At 44.2% G+C, this 15638-nt stretch overlaps 1 protein-coding gene across 12 annotated transcripts in view; it reads left to right on the top strand.

Moving 5' to 3' along the window:
* Nucleotides 1-15638, top strand: part of LOC113029555 (receptor-type tyrosine-protein phosphatase mu-like) — a 210631-nt gene that overhangs the window by 101265 nt on the left and 93728 nt on the right. For 8 of the 12 annotated variants that reach the window (XM_026180460.1, XM_026180458.1, XM_026180457.1 and 5 more), the window contains exons 15-18: nt 5369-5550; nt 5765-5859; nt 8812-8848; nt 12402-12476. In XM_026180460.1, coding sequence (XP_026036245.1) covers nt 5369-5550; nt 5765-5859; nt 8812-8848; nt 12402-12476 — 389 coding nt within the window. The remainder of the gene's footprint in view (nt 1-5368; nt 5551-5764; nt 5860-8811; nt 8849-12401; nt 12477-15638) is intronic. The other 4 variants (XM_026180456.1, XM_026180461.1, XM_026180459.1 and 1 more) reach the window with 1 other exon arrangement.

Below are 15638 nucleotides of genomic sequence, written 5' to 3'. Positions count from 1 at the left end.
TAGGCGGGCAGGAGCAGGATGGAGCGGTGATCTGATTGGCCGAATGGGGCGCGGGGGAGGGCTTTGTACGCATCCCGGAAAGAGGTGTAACAGTGGTCGAGTTGCCGGTTTCCACGTGTGTTGAAAAGGATGTGTTGATGGAGTTTTGGTGAGACTTTCTTCAGGTTTCCCTTATTAAAGTCTCCGGCTGTGATAAACGCTGCCTCTGGGTGTGCGGTTTCCTCGCTGCTGATCGCGCTGTACAGTTCCCTGAGTGCTCGGTCAGTGTCGGCTTGTGGGGGAATGTAAGCAGCCGTAATAATCACTGCTGTAAATTCCCTCGGTAGCCAGAATGGCCGGCACTTAATCATCAGGTACTCCAGGTCCGGTGAGCAGAAGGATTTGACCGGGTGCACGTTTGCATAATCACACCAGCTGTTGTTGATCATGAAACACACACCACCGCCTCTGCTTTTCCCAGTAAGATCCTGTGACCTGTCCGCGCGGTGCACAGAGAACCCCGGCAGTTGTATTGCGGAGTCCGGTACTTTGTCCGATAGCCAGACAAAGTAATATGTGCGTTGAAGGACATGTCCTGGTCAAAAATGACTCCAAGGTTCCTCACAGTGTTACTGGAAGCCAAGGTAATGCCATCCAGAGTAAGAGTCTGCTTAGATACCATATTTCCAAAAGTTGATTATGTTCATCTGGACGTAGCGTTTTGTGTAAATAATGACTGAAACCAGCCCACTGAGGGAACAATGGGCTGGGAGGTCGGTTCCTTAATCATAATTATGCAAATTCTCATGACCATTGATCAACAACCACTGATCAATGTCCATGAGGACCATTCACAGAGAGTTGGGGAATAGCTTTCTTTAGGAGCCTTTCCAGCTTTGACAAAAGTCCAGCTGGGGTAACTACATTTACTCAGGGCCTTCTTGATGTTCTTCTGCCTCCCTGGCTGCTGTGTCAGTGGGGATGGTGATCGCTCTGTGTTGTAGCTTCTTGATAACACCCAGTTTGTGCTCCAGTGGATGATGAGAGTCAAACCTTAGATACTGATCCGTATGTGTAGGTTTACGGTACACGTCAGCTTTTAGATGTCCCCCATTACTGATGGAAATCTCACAGTCTAAGAAGGCTAACCTGCCACTTTTCATATCCTCCCTGGTGAATTTGATGTGTCGGTCCACTGAGTTAATGTGACCCATGAATTGTGGCACGTCCTGAGATTTGATTTTCACCCAGGTGTCATCCACATATCTGAACCAATGGCTTGGTGGTGTTCCAGGGTAGGATAGCAAAGCCCTCTTTTCCGCTTCTTTCATGTACAAATTGGCCACAATGGGTGAAACTGGGAGCCCATGGCACACACATGTTTCTGCCTGAAGAACTGACCCTTGTATGTGAAGTAGGTGGAATGAAGACACAGTTCAAACAAACTTGGTCGATGCTGAGAGCGGTCCTGCTGCTGAGGTTGGGGTCATCCTGTAATCTCTTATGAACTACCTCCAACACTTCTGTGACTGGGATGCAAATGAAGAGAGATGTAACGTCGTACAAGACCATGGTTTCATCTGCCTCCATGATGACATCTCTCACCTTCTCAACAAAATCCAGGGTGTTCTGGAGGTGGTGTTCAGAGCTGCCCACCAGCGGGTTGAGGATCAAAGCCAGAAACTTGGAGATGTTATAGGTGACCGAGTTGTTCATACAGACAATCGGTGTTAAAGTTGCACCCTGTTTATGTATTTTCATTGTTCCTTCAGTGGGCTGGTTTCAGTCATTATGCACATGTACTGTTTATAAGATTGAAACCTGCAGTCAGCTGAGACTGAAGAAGCCACTTGGATGATGACGAAACGTTTCTCTCCCTGAAAACGCTACGTCCAGATGAACAGAATCAACTTTTGGAGATTTACTTATCTGGGTGATTGAGCCTGCATCAAGACGTTAGATATCATATTTCTAAGATTTTCAGGGCCGAGTACAATAACCTCAGTTTGATCTGAATTAAGAAGCAGAAAGGCTTTATGTCTTTAAGACATAAAGACCTGGATTCATGGACAGATAGAGCTGGGTGTCATCTGATGATACTGCCTAAGGGAAGCATGTATAATGTAACTTAATAGAGGTGGTATAGTTCTTGAAGTGTTTTCACAGACCTGTGTGTGTGTGTGTGTGTGTGTGTGTGTGTGTGTGTGTGTGTGTGTGTGTGTGTGTGTGTGTGTGTGTGTGTGAGACTCCTGTGAGGAACACAACTGTTGTTTCCAGAGTACAAACACTGATAGAAACTAAGTGTTCTGTGTTCAGTTAGAACTAAAACAGTTTATGTCGAGTTTTCTGAAAGTCAGTTTTTGTGGTGTTTTAATGAAGTTGATCGACTGTGAAGGTTCTCAGTCATCCAGGTCATCGTAGTCAAAGGAGCTTGCAAAGAAAAGCGTCTGGACTTCTTTAAGTTACTTGAAGACGTTTCACCTCTCATCCGAGAAGCTTCTTCAGTTCTAAGGTCAAATGGTGGAGAGTCCCAGATATAAACCTAGTGGGAGTTTCCCCCCACAGAGGGACAAAAGGACCCCCTGATGATCCTCTAATCGCCTGAGCCAAGGTGTGAAACTGGGTGTGGGTCCCAATCAGCCAGAGTTTCGGGTGAGCTCATTGTGAAACCTGGCTCCACCTTATCATGCGAATTCCTGAGGTCAGATGGCCCAGGATGTGAGTGGGCGTTAAGGCGTCTGGGAAGGATCTCAAAACTGGATTATAGATGGCAGAGAGTTGGTGTCGTAAACCCCGCCTCTGTTCAAAGATGGTCGCTCACAGTGGACATAGATGCTTCTTTCACTCCTCTTTCAAACCATCTGTCCTCTCTGTCCAAAATGTGAACATTGGCATCCTCAAAGAGTGACCTTTATCCTTAAGATGCAGATGGACAGCTGAGTCTTGTCCTGTGGAGGTGGCTCTTCTGTGTTGTGCCATGCGCTTGTGAAGTGGTTGTTTGGTCTCTCCAATGTAGAGGTCTGGGCATTCCTCACTGCACTGTACAGCATACACCACATTGTTAAGTCTGTGTTTTGGCGTTTTGTCTTTCGGGTGAACCAGTTTCTGTCTGAGCGTGTTGCTGGGTCTGAAATGCACCGGGATGTCATGCTTGGAGAAAACTCTCCTGAGTTTTTCTGATACACCGGCTACATAGGGGATGACAATGTTGTTGCGTCTGTCTTTCTTATCCTCCCTCGCTGGTGTCTGATCTTCTTTTCTGTGCCTCTTTGCTGACTTTATAAACGCCCATTTAGGATAGCCGCACGTTTTGAGTGCTTCCTTTACATGTGTGTGTTCCTTCTTATTTTCCTTCAGGCTTAGAGGGAACATGTTCTGCCCGGTGGTGTAGGGTCCTTATTACTCCAAGTTTGTGTTCCAGAGGGTGATGGGAGTCAAAGAGGAGGTACTGGTCCGTGTGTGTGGGCTTCCGATAAACTTCGATGTTGAGTTTGCCGTTCTCTTCAATGTCCACAGCGCAGTCCAGGAAAGGCAAACAGTCGTCCTTTGTGTCTTCCCTGGTGAACTTGATGTTCTTATCCACAGCGTTAATGTGCGCAGTGAAGGATTCCACTTCTTGTGTCTTGATTTTGACCCAGGTGTCGTCCACATATCTGTACCAGTGGCTGGGTACTCTTCCTTTGAAAGAGCCAAGAGCCTTCCTTTCCACTTCCTCCATGTAAAGGTTGGCTACAATAGGTGACACGGGGGAGCCCATGGCACAGCCATGTTTTTGTCTGTAAAAGCCTTCGTTGTACTTGAAATATGTAGTGGTGAGGCAGAGGTCTAACAGTGTGCAGGTCTGATCGGGTGTGAAGTTGGTCCTGTCCTCCAAGGAGCTGTCTTCTTGTAGTCGTTTTCTGACAGTCTCCACGGCCTCCGTGGTGGGTATGCAAGTGAAGAGAGAGACTACATCAAAGGACACCATGGTTTCATCTGGATCCAGGGGAAGTTTCTGGACCTTGTCGGTGAAGTCGGTGGAGTTCTTGATGTGGTGTGGGGTGTTCCCCACGAGAGGAGCAAGGATGGTAGCAAGGTGTTTAGCAATGTTATAAGTGGCTGAGTTTATGCTACTGACTATGGGTCTGAGTGGGACAGCTTCCTTGTGGATTTTAGAAAGTCCGTAAATGCAGGGTATGGCATCCCCTGGGTAAAGGCAGTGATATCTAAGGCGGTCAATAATTTTGTCCTTTTCAAAGTCTTGAAGAAAAGCGATAACTTTATTTTTGTAGCTGCTTGTGGGGTCTCGCTTTAGGGCTTCGTAGGTATTGTTGTCACTGAGGAGAGTAGTGATCTTTGTGTGGTAATCTGTAGTGTAGTAATCTGTAGTGTCCACCATTTGACCTTAGAACTGAAGAAGCTTCTCGGATGAGAGGTGAAACGTCTTCAAGTAACTTAAAGAAGTCCAGATGCTTTTCTTTGCAAGCTCCTTTGACAATAAAGTTGATCATTTCTCTCGTGGAGAGTTTTAATGGATCTGACAGGTTTCCCGAAGTTGCTAAAGTTTCCTTAAATGTCGGTAGAGCTTGATCTGTCTTTTTCTGTCGATGCCCTTATAATGGTCAGACTGAGGTTTTAATGAGATGTTCATGAGGCTTTAAATCAGCACAGGAGCAATCAGGCAGCTCCTCCTCCTGACTGTCACATACAGAATGAAGTATCTGATATTTGTATGTCCTTTAAAATTCTTTGGTGGTCGATGGTGAACAGGATTTTTTTTTATTCAGGGATAAGTAGGTGACAGCTACCTAGAATTATATATTTTTTCAAATATTATATCTCATGTTATTTCCCTTTCTTGTCTTCCTTTATGTCTTTTACCTGCGTATAGGATTTAATAGCAGCTCTGACAGGAGGAAATGAACGATCAGTTTAATGTCAAACTAAAGTTACAGCCTCCACACACAGACGGAGAGTTAATAAAAGTGAAGGAGAGTGTGATGGAGGAGAGGCATAGGTGACCTTTATGTGGAGCTGAATAATGAATCAACAGATGGGCAGAAGAAGAGCCGAGCAGTTTAATGTGTCGGCTTGTATGTGAACTGAAATCCAGCCAATTATCAGCAACAATCACGAACAGCAAAGCTCACAGCAGCAATTCTGCAACAACAAGAGTTGATCTTCATCCCATTTTCCTTTTTACGAACACATGCATTACTGATTCTCCCAAAGGTTCCTTTGACCGGACTTCTCAGCTGGAGCCATGGTCAAAGCTGCAGGATCCACAAACAGCTGATCCTGCTTTTCCCATAATCCAAACTGATAATGCCTCGCTTCAGTGCCAGCATCACAGTAAACATGTGACTCTGTTTTACAAGATCTGTTTATGGTTCAACCTGTCTGTCTGTAGTAAATACCAGGTGGTGGTGGAAGAGGAGCGCCCCCGCAGGCAGACCAGAGGCACTGCAGAGATTCTGCGCTGTTATCCAGTGCCCATTCACTTCCAGAACGCCACGCTGCTGGACTCCCAGTATTACTTCAGCGCTGAGCTTCCAATGAGCGAGCTGAGGGCGCCCATGCCCTTCTGTGTGGGTCAGTGACACATTCAGTCATTCACTCAGTCAATCAGTCAATTAGTTAGTCAGTCAATGGGTCTGTCAGTTATTGACTCAGTCAGTTGGCGAATCAGTCTGTGAGTCTCTTAATTAGTGAGTTAATAAACGAGTCAGTCAGTGATCCAGTCAATCATTCACTGAGTCAGTCTGTGAGTTCATCAGTGAGTCTGTTTACCTTTGTGTTTGTACAGGTGACAACAGGACCTACAGTGGTTACTGGAATGCTCCCCTCCTGCCTCATAAGAGTTATGGGATTTACTATCAGGCTGTCAGCACTGCCAATGGGGTGAGTTCACCTGTTTACAGGTAACACAACCAACACAGTGGAATTCAAATCATTTAAATCAGCTGGATCAGCTGTCATCGGCTCCTGTCTGCAGTCTACCATGGATATTCACGCAGATATCAATGGATCACTATGAGACTGAAGACTGAACCTGACTAAGTTGTTTTTATTGATTGATGCTAACTAAGTCGTGTTTTTGTTATAAGGTAACAATAAGGCAGAAGAAGAAAGTTTGAGAGAGACAGGAACTCCATAGTATGAATTCCCTGAGGCTTTCACACATTAACTAAAGACAGTATTTTAGTTGGTGTAGACTCACATCTTAGGAATGAACAAAGGGCATGCAGCACACATAAATTACATTTTTTTTAAAAAGGAAATGTATTCAAAACCAAGGTCGGTTGTAAGAGGGTCTGTGTTGGATGTAGAAGCCACGTCCGAAGCTCACTCTGACTCCTCTGTCTTTGTATATGCGTGTGTATATGTAAGCACGTATCTCCAAAAACTTGATTCTGTTCATCCTGACGTAGCGTTTTGTGGGAGAAGCGTTTCATCATCATCCAGGTGACGTCTTCAGTCTCAGCTGACTGCAGGTTTCAATCTTATAAACAGCACATTTGCATAATGACTGAAACCAGCCCACTGAGGGAACAATGGGCTGGGAGGTCAGTTCCTTAATCTTAATTATGCAAATTCTCATCATCATTGATCAACAACCACTGATCAATGTCCATGAGTCCCATTCACAGAGAGTTGGGGAATGGCTGCAATCACAGCATTGTAAGATGGTGACAGATGTACCCTTAGGCCACTCCTCCATTCAGAGATGGTCTTTTTCACGTAAATGGCCTCCTGGATCTGCTGGAGCTTTCTTTAGGAGCCTTTCCAGCTTTGACAAAAGTCCAGCTGGGGTAACCACATTTACTCAGGGCCTTCTTGATGTTCTTCTGCCTCCCTGGCTGCTGTGTCAGTGGGGATGGTGATCGCTCTGTGTTGTAGCTTCTTGATAACACCCAGTTTGTGCTCCAGTGGATGATGAGAGTCAAACCTTAGATACTGAACAAGAACTGTATGTGCAGGTTTACGGTACACGTCAGGTTTTAGATGTCCCCCATTGCTGATGGAAAGCTCACAGTCTAAGAAGGCTAACCTGCCACTTTTCATATCCTCCCTGGTGAATTTGATGTGGTTTGAGGGCGGAGTCAAGGAGGCCATTTACGTGAAAAAGACCATCTCTGAATGGAGGAGTGGCCTAAGGGTACATCTGTCACCATCTTACAATGCTGTAATTGCAGCCATTCCCCAACTCTCTGTGAATGGGACTCATGGCCATTGATCAGTGGGTTTTGGTCAGTGGTTGTTGATCAATGGTCATGAGAATTTGCATAATTATGATTAAGGAACTGACCTCCCAGCCCATTGTTCCCTCAGTGGGCTGGTTTCAGTCATTATGCAAATGTACTGTTTATAAGATTGAAACCTGCAGTCAGCTGAGACTGAAGACGTCACCTGGATGATGATGAAACTTTTCTCCCACAAAACTCTACGTCCAGATGAACAGAATCAACTTTTGGAGATTTACTTACCTGGATGATTGAGCCTGCATCAAGATGTAAGCATGTAAGCAAACTGCAGATAGTCAGATTAACAGCAACATTATTTTGTCTTTATCTGCCATTGTAGAAATTCATTTCATGTAAACAATAAAGTGGCACACTGTGTGATAATCTCCACCCTGATAGGACTTTTTTAAACATGTGTTTTCAGTGACCCAAAAGCTCCTGAACCTGACCGAGTCATTTTTAGTACCTGTTGTTTTTGTGCCTGAAACAAAGCTTCTCTGAGACTGTGCGGTAAAAACAGACTGCCAGGCAGCTTTGAACCTTCATCTTTGGTTTCTGTATGAGTTTGTGGTGGATTATTCTGAATACCAGATGATGATGATGAAGATGACAATAATGTTGTCTTGAGGAAGAGAATTCACTTTAAATCCAGACTAATATTTTACTTGTGTTAGCTCAGGTGTTTACCTAAGCATTCCGGGGTTAAACCAGTTGTGCACAGAGTGTTTATCAGAGAGCAAACACTCTGGCTTTTATTTTAAAAAGTGGCAGGTGTCAAGATATCCAATCACAGCGTGCAGCCGAGCCCAACGGCGGCGTGCGACAGAGCAACGCTTCCCCTTTTAACAAAGGTTCCACATGATTCTGCTCTGTTCTGTCAATTTGAACACTTTCTCTGTTCTTCCTGTCATAAAACCAGATGAGTGAGACCGAGACCACACACACACACACACACACACACACACACACACACACACACACACACACACACACACACACACACAGCTGTTTAATAGGGGTGCAGAAAGTTTCAGCAGCCTGACCAGTGACACTAATAGGCTACAGTGTGTGTGCGTGTGTATGCCATATGTGTGTGTAATGAAAAGACAAATTTTAACAGTTACACACACATATTGTATTATGTTGGGTGTTAATTATTGATGCTGGGAGGTTTAATTTGTATGTGCGTGTCTGTGTGTTGAATAATGCAGCAGCTGTAGTGCTTTTTACTGTCGCCTCGCTTTGCTCTGTGTGTGTGTGTGTGTGTGTGTGTGTGTGTGTGTGTGTGTGTGTGTGTGAGGATGAATATTCATGAGCTCTTGTGGTTAATTTGTCGGCTGTTTGTTAAAACCAGAAAGACACAAGATGTTCTTGCTCGCCTTTCACCAAAACCTGCCTCACGCAGTGTGTGTGTGTGTGTGTGTCTGTGTTATATGTGAGTGTGTGTTGGCTGGTAAATGCCAGCACAGGCACTGATCCACAGCAATTTGCCTTCTGTCCGCTCTGTTTACGATGAGTGTGTGTGTGTGTGTGGGTAGTTGCCAGATGTGACAGCTAATATGTCGGCATTTGTGTTGACAGGAAACTAATTTGCTCTTCTCTCCAACAGGAGACAAAGATCGACTGTGTGCGAGTGGCCACTAAAGGTAAGAGCCTTCATTTTACTTTGAAATTTATTCAGTACCAGTTGGACCCTTTTCATTTTATTTTGAAAAATTATAATCAGAAAAATTCTGTATGTACCTTTTCATTAGCTGCATGTGAAAGGTAAATGTGCAAGGTCTTATTTTGAAAATGGTTATAGACATTTGATTAAAGGTACAAATGTAATTTTTATTTTGAAAGTTTATGTTGTTAAATGTGAAATTCTACAAAATGATGTTGGTGGCAGTACAGTTTAATTTGAAAGGTTATAGAATACATTTTAGTGAACACAAGGTCCAATTTCTATAAGATTCGTAAAAGTCTTCCTTAATATTTATTTTGAAAGGTAGTTTGTATCATTTTATTTTGAAAAGTGTGTAGTTGTTGGAGTTGTAGGCTAATGGTTCTAGAGGTATAATGGCTCACAGATGGCTGCTTGTCCCTGACACCTATCCTCCAATCAGAGGAGGACCATGGACTCATGTCCTCGACACACACACACACACGCACACACACACACACACACACACGCACAGAGAGAGAGCTCTGTGCTACGCTAATATCAGGCTAAACCCAGGCTAATGACGGGGCCTGTATGGGTGTCCAGAGAGCACAGCACAGCTAAACAAAAACACTGTTATCTCCCCTGATGGACATCCAGGATCAACCAGACACACACACACACACACACACACACACACACACACACACACACACACAGTAATCGACTGTTCTGGCTTTAATCAGCTCTTATTGGAGCTCGTGTTTCTGCTGGCTAACAACACCATATGCTGATTGGCTCTGTCGGTCCCTACGTACCTGTCAGTCATACTTTAGTGGCCAACCCCAGGGGGTAGGACCCCCCCCCCCCCACCATATTGCCTTTTAGAGTACCCATGATGCCTTGCAGCACTAACAGAGCTGCTGTGATGTGAACGGCTGCTGAATGTTAAAACACACCGAGACAGCAGAAAGTAAAGGTGTAAAATGAAACATGATACCGCCTCTGTGAGCGTGTGAAGCAGGCGTGACGTTTAAATGCAGCCAGACAGAAAAAAGACTCACTTCCTTCCATCTCTGCACACGATCAACTCCACCTTATTTCAAAAGAACAAAGGAGAAATGCTGCACCCTCAATTATGAAGCGTGTGGAGAGAAACGCACATTTGAGCTGACATTCAGCCTCACGTTAATGATGATTTTTATTCCAATAATAACTTTATGTTTCATCAGCAATAACCAAAAATGCTCATAAAAATACATACATGAGAGAAAATATCAATGTGTCAATAATAACAGCACGAAGAAAAACACAGGTTAAAACTCCTGTTTTATCACACCTGTACCGCACCTCGGGTTAGCGGTTGATCTTTGGACTTCATGCTTGCTGTCTCTGATATCAAACAGGGACAGGATTATGTTTGTGGACACCTCAGATTGTGAATCCAGTAATTGAGAACGAGGTGATGCAGGAGCTTCACGTCGGTGCCGCAGGTGCATCTGCTGAAACTCTGTGACGAGTTTGACTCTGAGCTAAATCGGAGTCAGAGTAAGTTTTCTGGAGAACGAGACGACGTAGGATTTTGAACCTGATATCGTGGGTGTGTCCACCAGGAGCCTGAGCGGCGGTGCTGGAGGTTACAGTTTTCTTTGTTTTTGTCTTTTATGATTGGTTATTGTGCACATGAATCCCGTTTACACTCTTTGTTCTGTCCTTCATAATCACTGACTTTATTGTCGATGAGTCATATAAGCAGTTCTTTGGCCTGCATGCAGGAGCTGTTCTCAGTCAAATATAAACCAGCATCATTTTTTGGACCTGATTAGTGTCCAGTATAAAACCATTCATGGCCCAGCAGAGACCCTTCACTAAGTCAGACTCAACATTCATGATCTGTATGCACTGACTGATCGCCATGGTAACACCGTGAGTATATGTATATACACTGATTGATCCTTTTTTAATAAACACATTTTTTCTAACTGACCTCTGTGAGTGCGATGAACACATGGTTAGGAGATTCCTGTTCTTTCTCTGCTTCTGCTGCTTGATTGATTGATTAATAACATCTGATCACTGATTGGCTGATTAACGAGCTTCTCTTCCAGGTATGTTTAGGTGAACAGCGCTCTGCTCTCCTCTGTTTGGCTCACAGTTCAGTTTAAATCAGTTTGGACTGAAGAAGAAGACTAACAGGGGTTTGGTGCAGTAAATCAATACTGATCTATAATCAATAGGCAGCGAATCAGTCAGACCTCAGCAGGAGAAAGGTCGTGTCTTCAGGTACACCCAGTTTATGATTGGTTACCTGTACAGGAAGGAAAGAGGTGATGTCATTCTGGGAAGGTCAGAGTGTTTCCATAGCAACCAAATGTCGTCTCTTAGTAACCCCGATCAACAGTTACAGTTCAACATTAACCTTTTATTAAAGCCTCTTAAAACAAACACTATCTTTTTCATGTAGGATTTTATATTCCCATAGTCAGGTGAAGTGTTTTGGATGGCTGTGGCTTACAGAAGTCCACGAGGAAGACTGCTGACCTCACAGCTGTCCAGATGATGATGATGAGCATCCTGCAGGAGGGTGAATGCACAGAAGGTCACCGCTAAAAAGGTCAACTGTTCTCACAGGGGTGGGAGTGGAAAGTTCACCGGGAGGGAACAGTGGAGGAAAAGGTGCACAGACAGCAGAGGACTGTGAAGAAAAGTCCACTTGAGAACTTTCAACAAGCATCAGCAATTGCCAGGTGAAGAGGAAGGAGCTCCAGCCCTGGTACCAGAGACAATGAACCTCTCACTGGGCTGATCAGCAGGAGAACTGCTTTGAACTCGGTGCAGGAGTCTGGAGGAGGAGGGCAGAGACTCAGGTTCAGGTCAGAGCCAGGTGTTACAGCACTTCATGCTTCTGTCTGCTGAGAGCTTTTTTTTGCTCACCACCTGACCAGGTTGTTACTGTTTCACCCAAATCTCAGAGAAACCTCTGATCCAAAGATCCCGGTGAGCTAAAGGCCTCCATCAGAGCAGCGTGAGCTTCTGCAACTTCAAAGAATTTAAGGGAAGCACTCACAGATGGGACACCAACCAAAGCAGTGAAAGTTATGTGAATGTGATGGACAGAGCTGCTGTCCTCGCGGCTTCAGGCAGGACGTGGAGCTGCTCGGCTCGAGCTCAGCTGCAAGCGGAGCGACGCCGATCAGCAGTTTAAAGCTGCCACCAAGAGTTCTTCACACGATCAGAGCATTCAAGTGACTTTATTTAAACCCAGATGAGTGCAGCGTTTCCTGCTTTATTGATAACAATGATAATGATAATAATGAGACAGCAGGTGGAAGCACTGGGTCAAAATAAGGAGACGACTCGAGTCACAAACGCTGAGTGCTGTGTGCTGTGTTGGCATTGTGTTAGCGCTGTGTTAGCGCTGTGTTAGCATTGTGTTAGCGCTGTGCTGTGACAGGAGAGCAGGGCGCTGTGTGTTACTAATGTTTCTGCTGCAGTACAGACCTGCCATCTCTCTCTCTCTCTCTGTCTGTCTGCATGCCTTCCTGGATGAATAGCCGCTATAATCGTCACCCAGCTCACCACGCCCTACATTCGTATCGCCCCGGCAGCAGGCGACAAGCAGCTAACAGGTCAGCACACACACGCTGCACACACACAGACTCACACTGACTGGAATCTCTGGCTTTAATGGCTTTATTGGATTAATAATTTCTAATAAGAGAGGCGCTCATGTCTGTGGAGCTCAAACATGACTGAACAGGAAATGATGTTGTGATCTTTCTGACTGTTTGGCCTGTGACGCGTCACACTCGGCACGAATCAAAGTAAAATAAATGACCCCGAAACACATCTGAACAAAGATGGAGGCGACTCTGTCATCGTTTGATTTGCAGTTATAGAGATTGACAGACCACGTGACTTTCGCGCATTGCATGCCGGTAACTCATGGCAAAACAATCCAAGTACCGCATCAAATGCAAGCATTTGCAGCACCGCAAAACGTTCATTCTTCGGTTCCAATAAATTCTTGCTTTTTCTTTGCCCCCCAAAAATGTTATGTACAAAACAAAGGAGAACAATGCCGGTCCGTACAAAGACAGACTTAATGAAAAGTCAAAGAAAAGATACGAGGAAAAAAATCAAACCAGTGAAAGTGTTAGATCCTTACGAGCACACAGAGGGAGAAAAGACGTCAGCGTGCTGCCCAACTTTCACCACGCTCATATTTATAATTATACGGTTCTTGGAGTGAGTGCATACACTCGTGAAGTTTAGTAACTTCAGGTCACTGCAACAAGCCCAGGTACAGTTTACCGACGGATGGGTGCAGGACCTTGAAATGCACCGTGTAGAAAGTAAAGACCATCGTACGTATCATAAGTTTACCAGTCTCACAAATCGTCTTCATAAATACACATTCGTTAACCGTTTATTAATAGGACCTTTGAGCTCAACGGTAATTAATTAGCAGTGGAAATAATTTCTGGTTCATCACAGAAATGTAGCAGTGACAATAATATTGTATGCTGTAATCGTACTGGGCAATTAGTGATACAAAACAACTGTTTTATCCTGTGAATAAAAGTATATGTTTTTGTCAGTGTACCATAATAACAGAAGCGAAACACAATATTGTGTCAGGACAATTCACTATTTATGCACAATAAACAAAGGAGCATAGCGCCACAATTTCTGTTCAGCGCCAGACTTGCTTGTAACCTATATCACCAATTATGTTATGAAAAATGACGCATTAACTACAACAGCAGACTGACCTTTGTGTAAATGCTTGGAGCAGACTAACCTGTGAGCTGGAGTGTTCTGGGACGTTATATTTGGTCTTTGAATGGCTGCGATCCAGTCGCCTCTTTGTTACTTCGGAAACATGGCTCGAACAATTTCTCTTCAACGACGTAATCCGATAACAACCGATCTCTTTACCCGTCGGCTTTCCGTGGCTGTCATGCGACCGGCTATTGCAGTTAATAATACAACGGCTTCTTGCCATTTTTGTGTTTCTTTTTATCGCTGTATAACTGATTTCAATTGAAAGCCTGCGTGCGCTAGTACCTCTTGCCACGAGTTCCCAGAATTCTTTGCGGTTTTACCCCTGAGTGACGTCACATTTTCAATCTCTATTCCCATCTTTAAAAATCTCAGATCAGCCCAAAAACTGTAGAATTGTGTTTCATAGTCAGTCCAGCAGAGGGCACCGAGCTAACAATGCAGCAGTTGATGACCGAACCCTGCTTGGATCTACTGCTGCCACCCAGCTGCAGGTCCGTCAGCTCAGGTCTCAGCTGAAGGTAACAGCACTTCCTATTCTCGTGTTAAGCATTCATGGAACCTCAGGGTCCTGCTAATCTGTAACCGGAAGGTTGCCGGTTCGATCCCCCTGCTCTTTCTGTCCTGGTCATTGTGTCCTTGGGCAAGACACTTCACCTACCGCCTACTGGTGTTGGCCAGAGGGGCCGGTGGCGCGATACGGCAGCCTCGCTTCTGTCAGTCTGCCCCAGGGCAGCTGTGACTACACCTGTAGCTACCTCCAACAGTGTGTGAATGTGAGAGTGAATGAATAGTGGAATTGTAAAGCGCTTTGGGTGCCTAGAAAAGCGCTATATAAATGCAATCCATTATTATTATTATAATAACGCGCTGCAGGTTCTGTAGAAGCAAGGCGGTCAGACAACGGCTGCAGAGGCTCTGTAGGTATGTCCCAATTCTTAGGCTGCATCCTCCTGAGGCCGTATTTGAAGGCCGATAACATCACAGCGACGCAACGAAGGCTGTCCCAATTCGTAGACTCGTCCGAGTCCGGCCGACAAATGCGTCCCCCTTTTCCCCAGATTTGAAGGATGGGTCGGATATATCCTTCGTGGCCATATCCCAGAATTCATAGCACGGCCCAGCCAATTCCAATTTCCAACAATGATGGCCGCTACTAAGTTTTAAAATTACTCTTATTATTCTTTCTGGGTCACAAAATAAACATTTAACATATTTTCAGGCAAGAATGTAGCTGTGTAAACTTCAAATATCTGCTTGGTTTATCAAGACATTGCATATTTGCAAGTGCTCCGACGTTTTCGGAGACGTCTGTTACCCACCAGCTCGAGGCTCACTAAAACCGTCAAGAACAGCGAACTCCCAGCACATCGTTTTCAAACCCCCCGCGGCCTTTCGCTACGAATATGTGATATATAAGTCACTCAGATAACTTAAAAATTTAAATTTTTGGCTTTTTTCAGTGTTTTCTTTGTTCCTTGATAAATCGGTTTGGCTGAGATTAAAGTTATAGTTATCACACAGCTGAATAAACGTCAAACTGATTAAACAGAAGTGTGAGATAGTCGAGAGTTTACGCCAGTATCCTGTTATATTTTAGATAGCAAGGAGCAGACGGCCGAGTTTATTAACCCTTTAAGACCTACCATAGAACCAAGTCCGCCAAAGCTTATATTATATTTTTACATGTTGTAGTGCCATTTTTGGGAGCATTTCAAGTTGATATACATTAATACAACCATTATAACCCAACTTTTAATAATATGTATGCGTTAAGTGCATAGTAATTACATAAATTGCAAAAAAGTGAAATAAAGTAAAAATTTAAAATCGTTTTTTGTTTTTTTTAACATATATTTCTAGTTAGAGAAATTTAAGAGGCTTATCCCTCAAAACTGTAAATACAAAAAAGTTGCACAAAATAGTTTCCCACCACAGGAAATTTATTTTAAATGTCTTCATAGTTTTATTTTTGAAATACACCAATTTTTATATACTGCAGGAAA

The sequence above is a fragment of the Astatotilapia calliptera genome, chromosome 9 (assembly GCF_900246225.1).
Source record: "Astatotilapia calliptera chromosome 9, fAstCal1.2, whole genome shotgun sequence".
In the NCBI taxonomy this organism is placed as follows: domain Eukaryota; kingdom Metazoa; phylum Chordata; class Actinopteri; order Cichliformes; family Cichlidae; genus Astatotilapia; species Astatotilapia calliptera.
The sequence above is the reverse complement of the archived record's forward strand: the minus strand, read 5'-3'. Positions and strand labels throughout refer to the sequence as shown.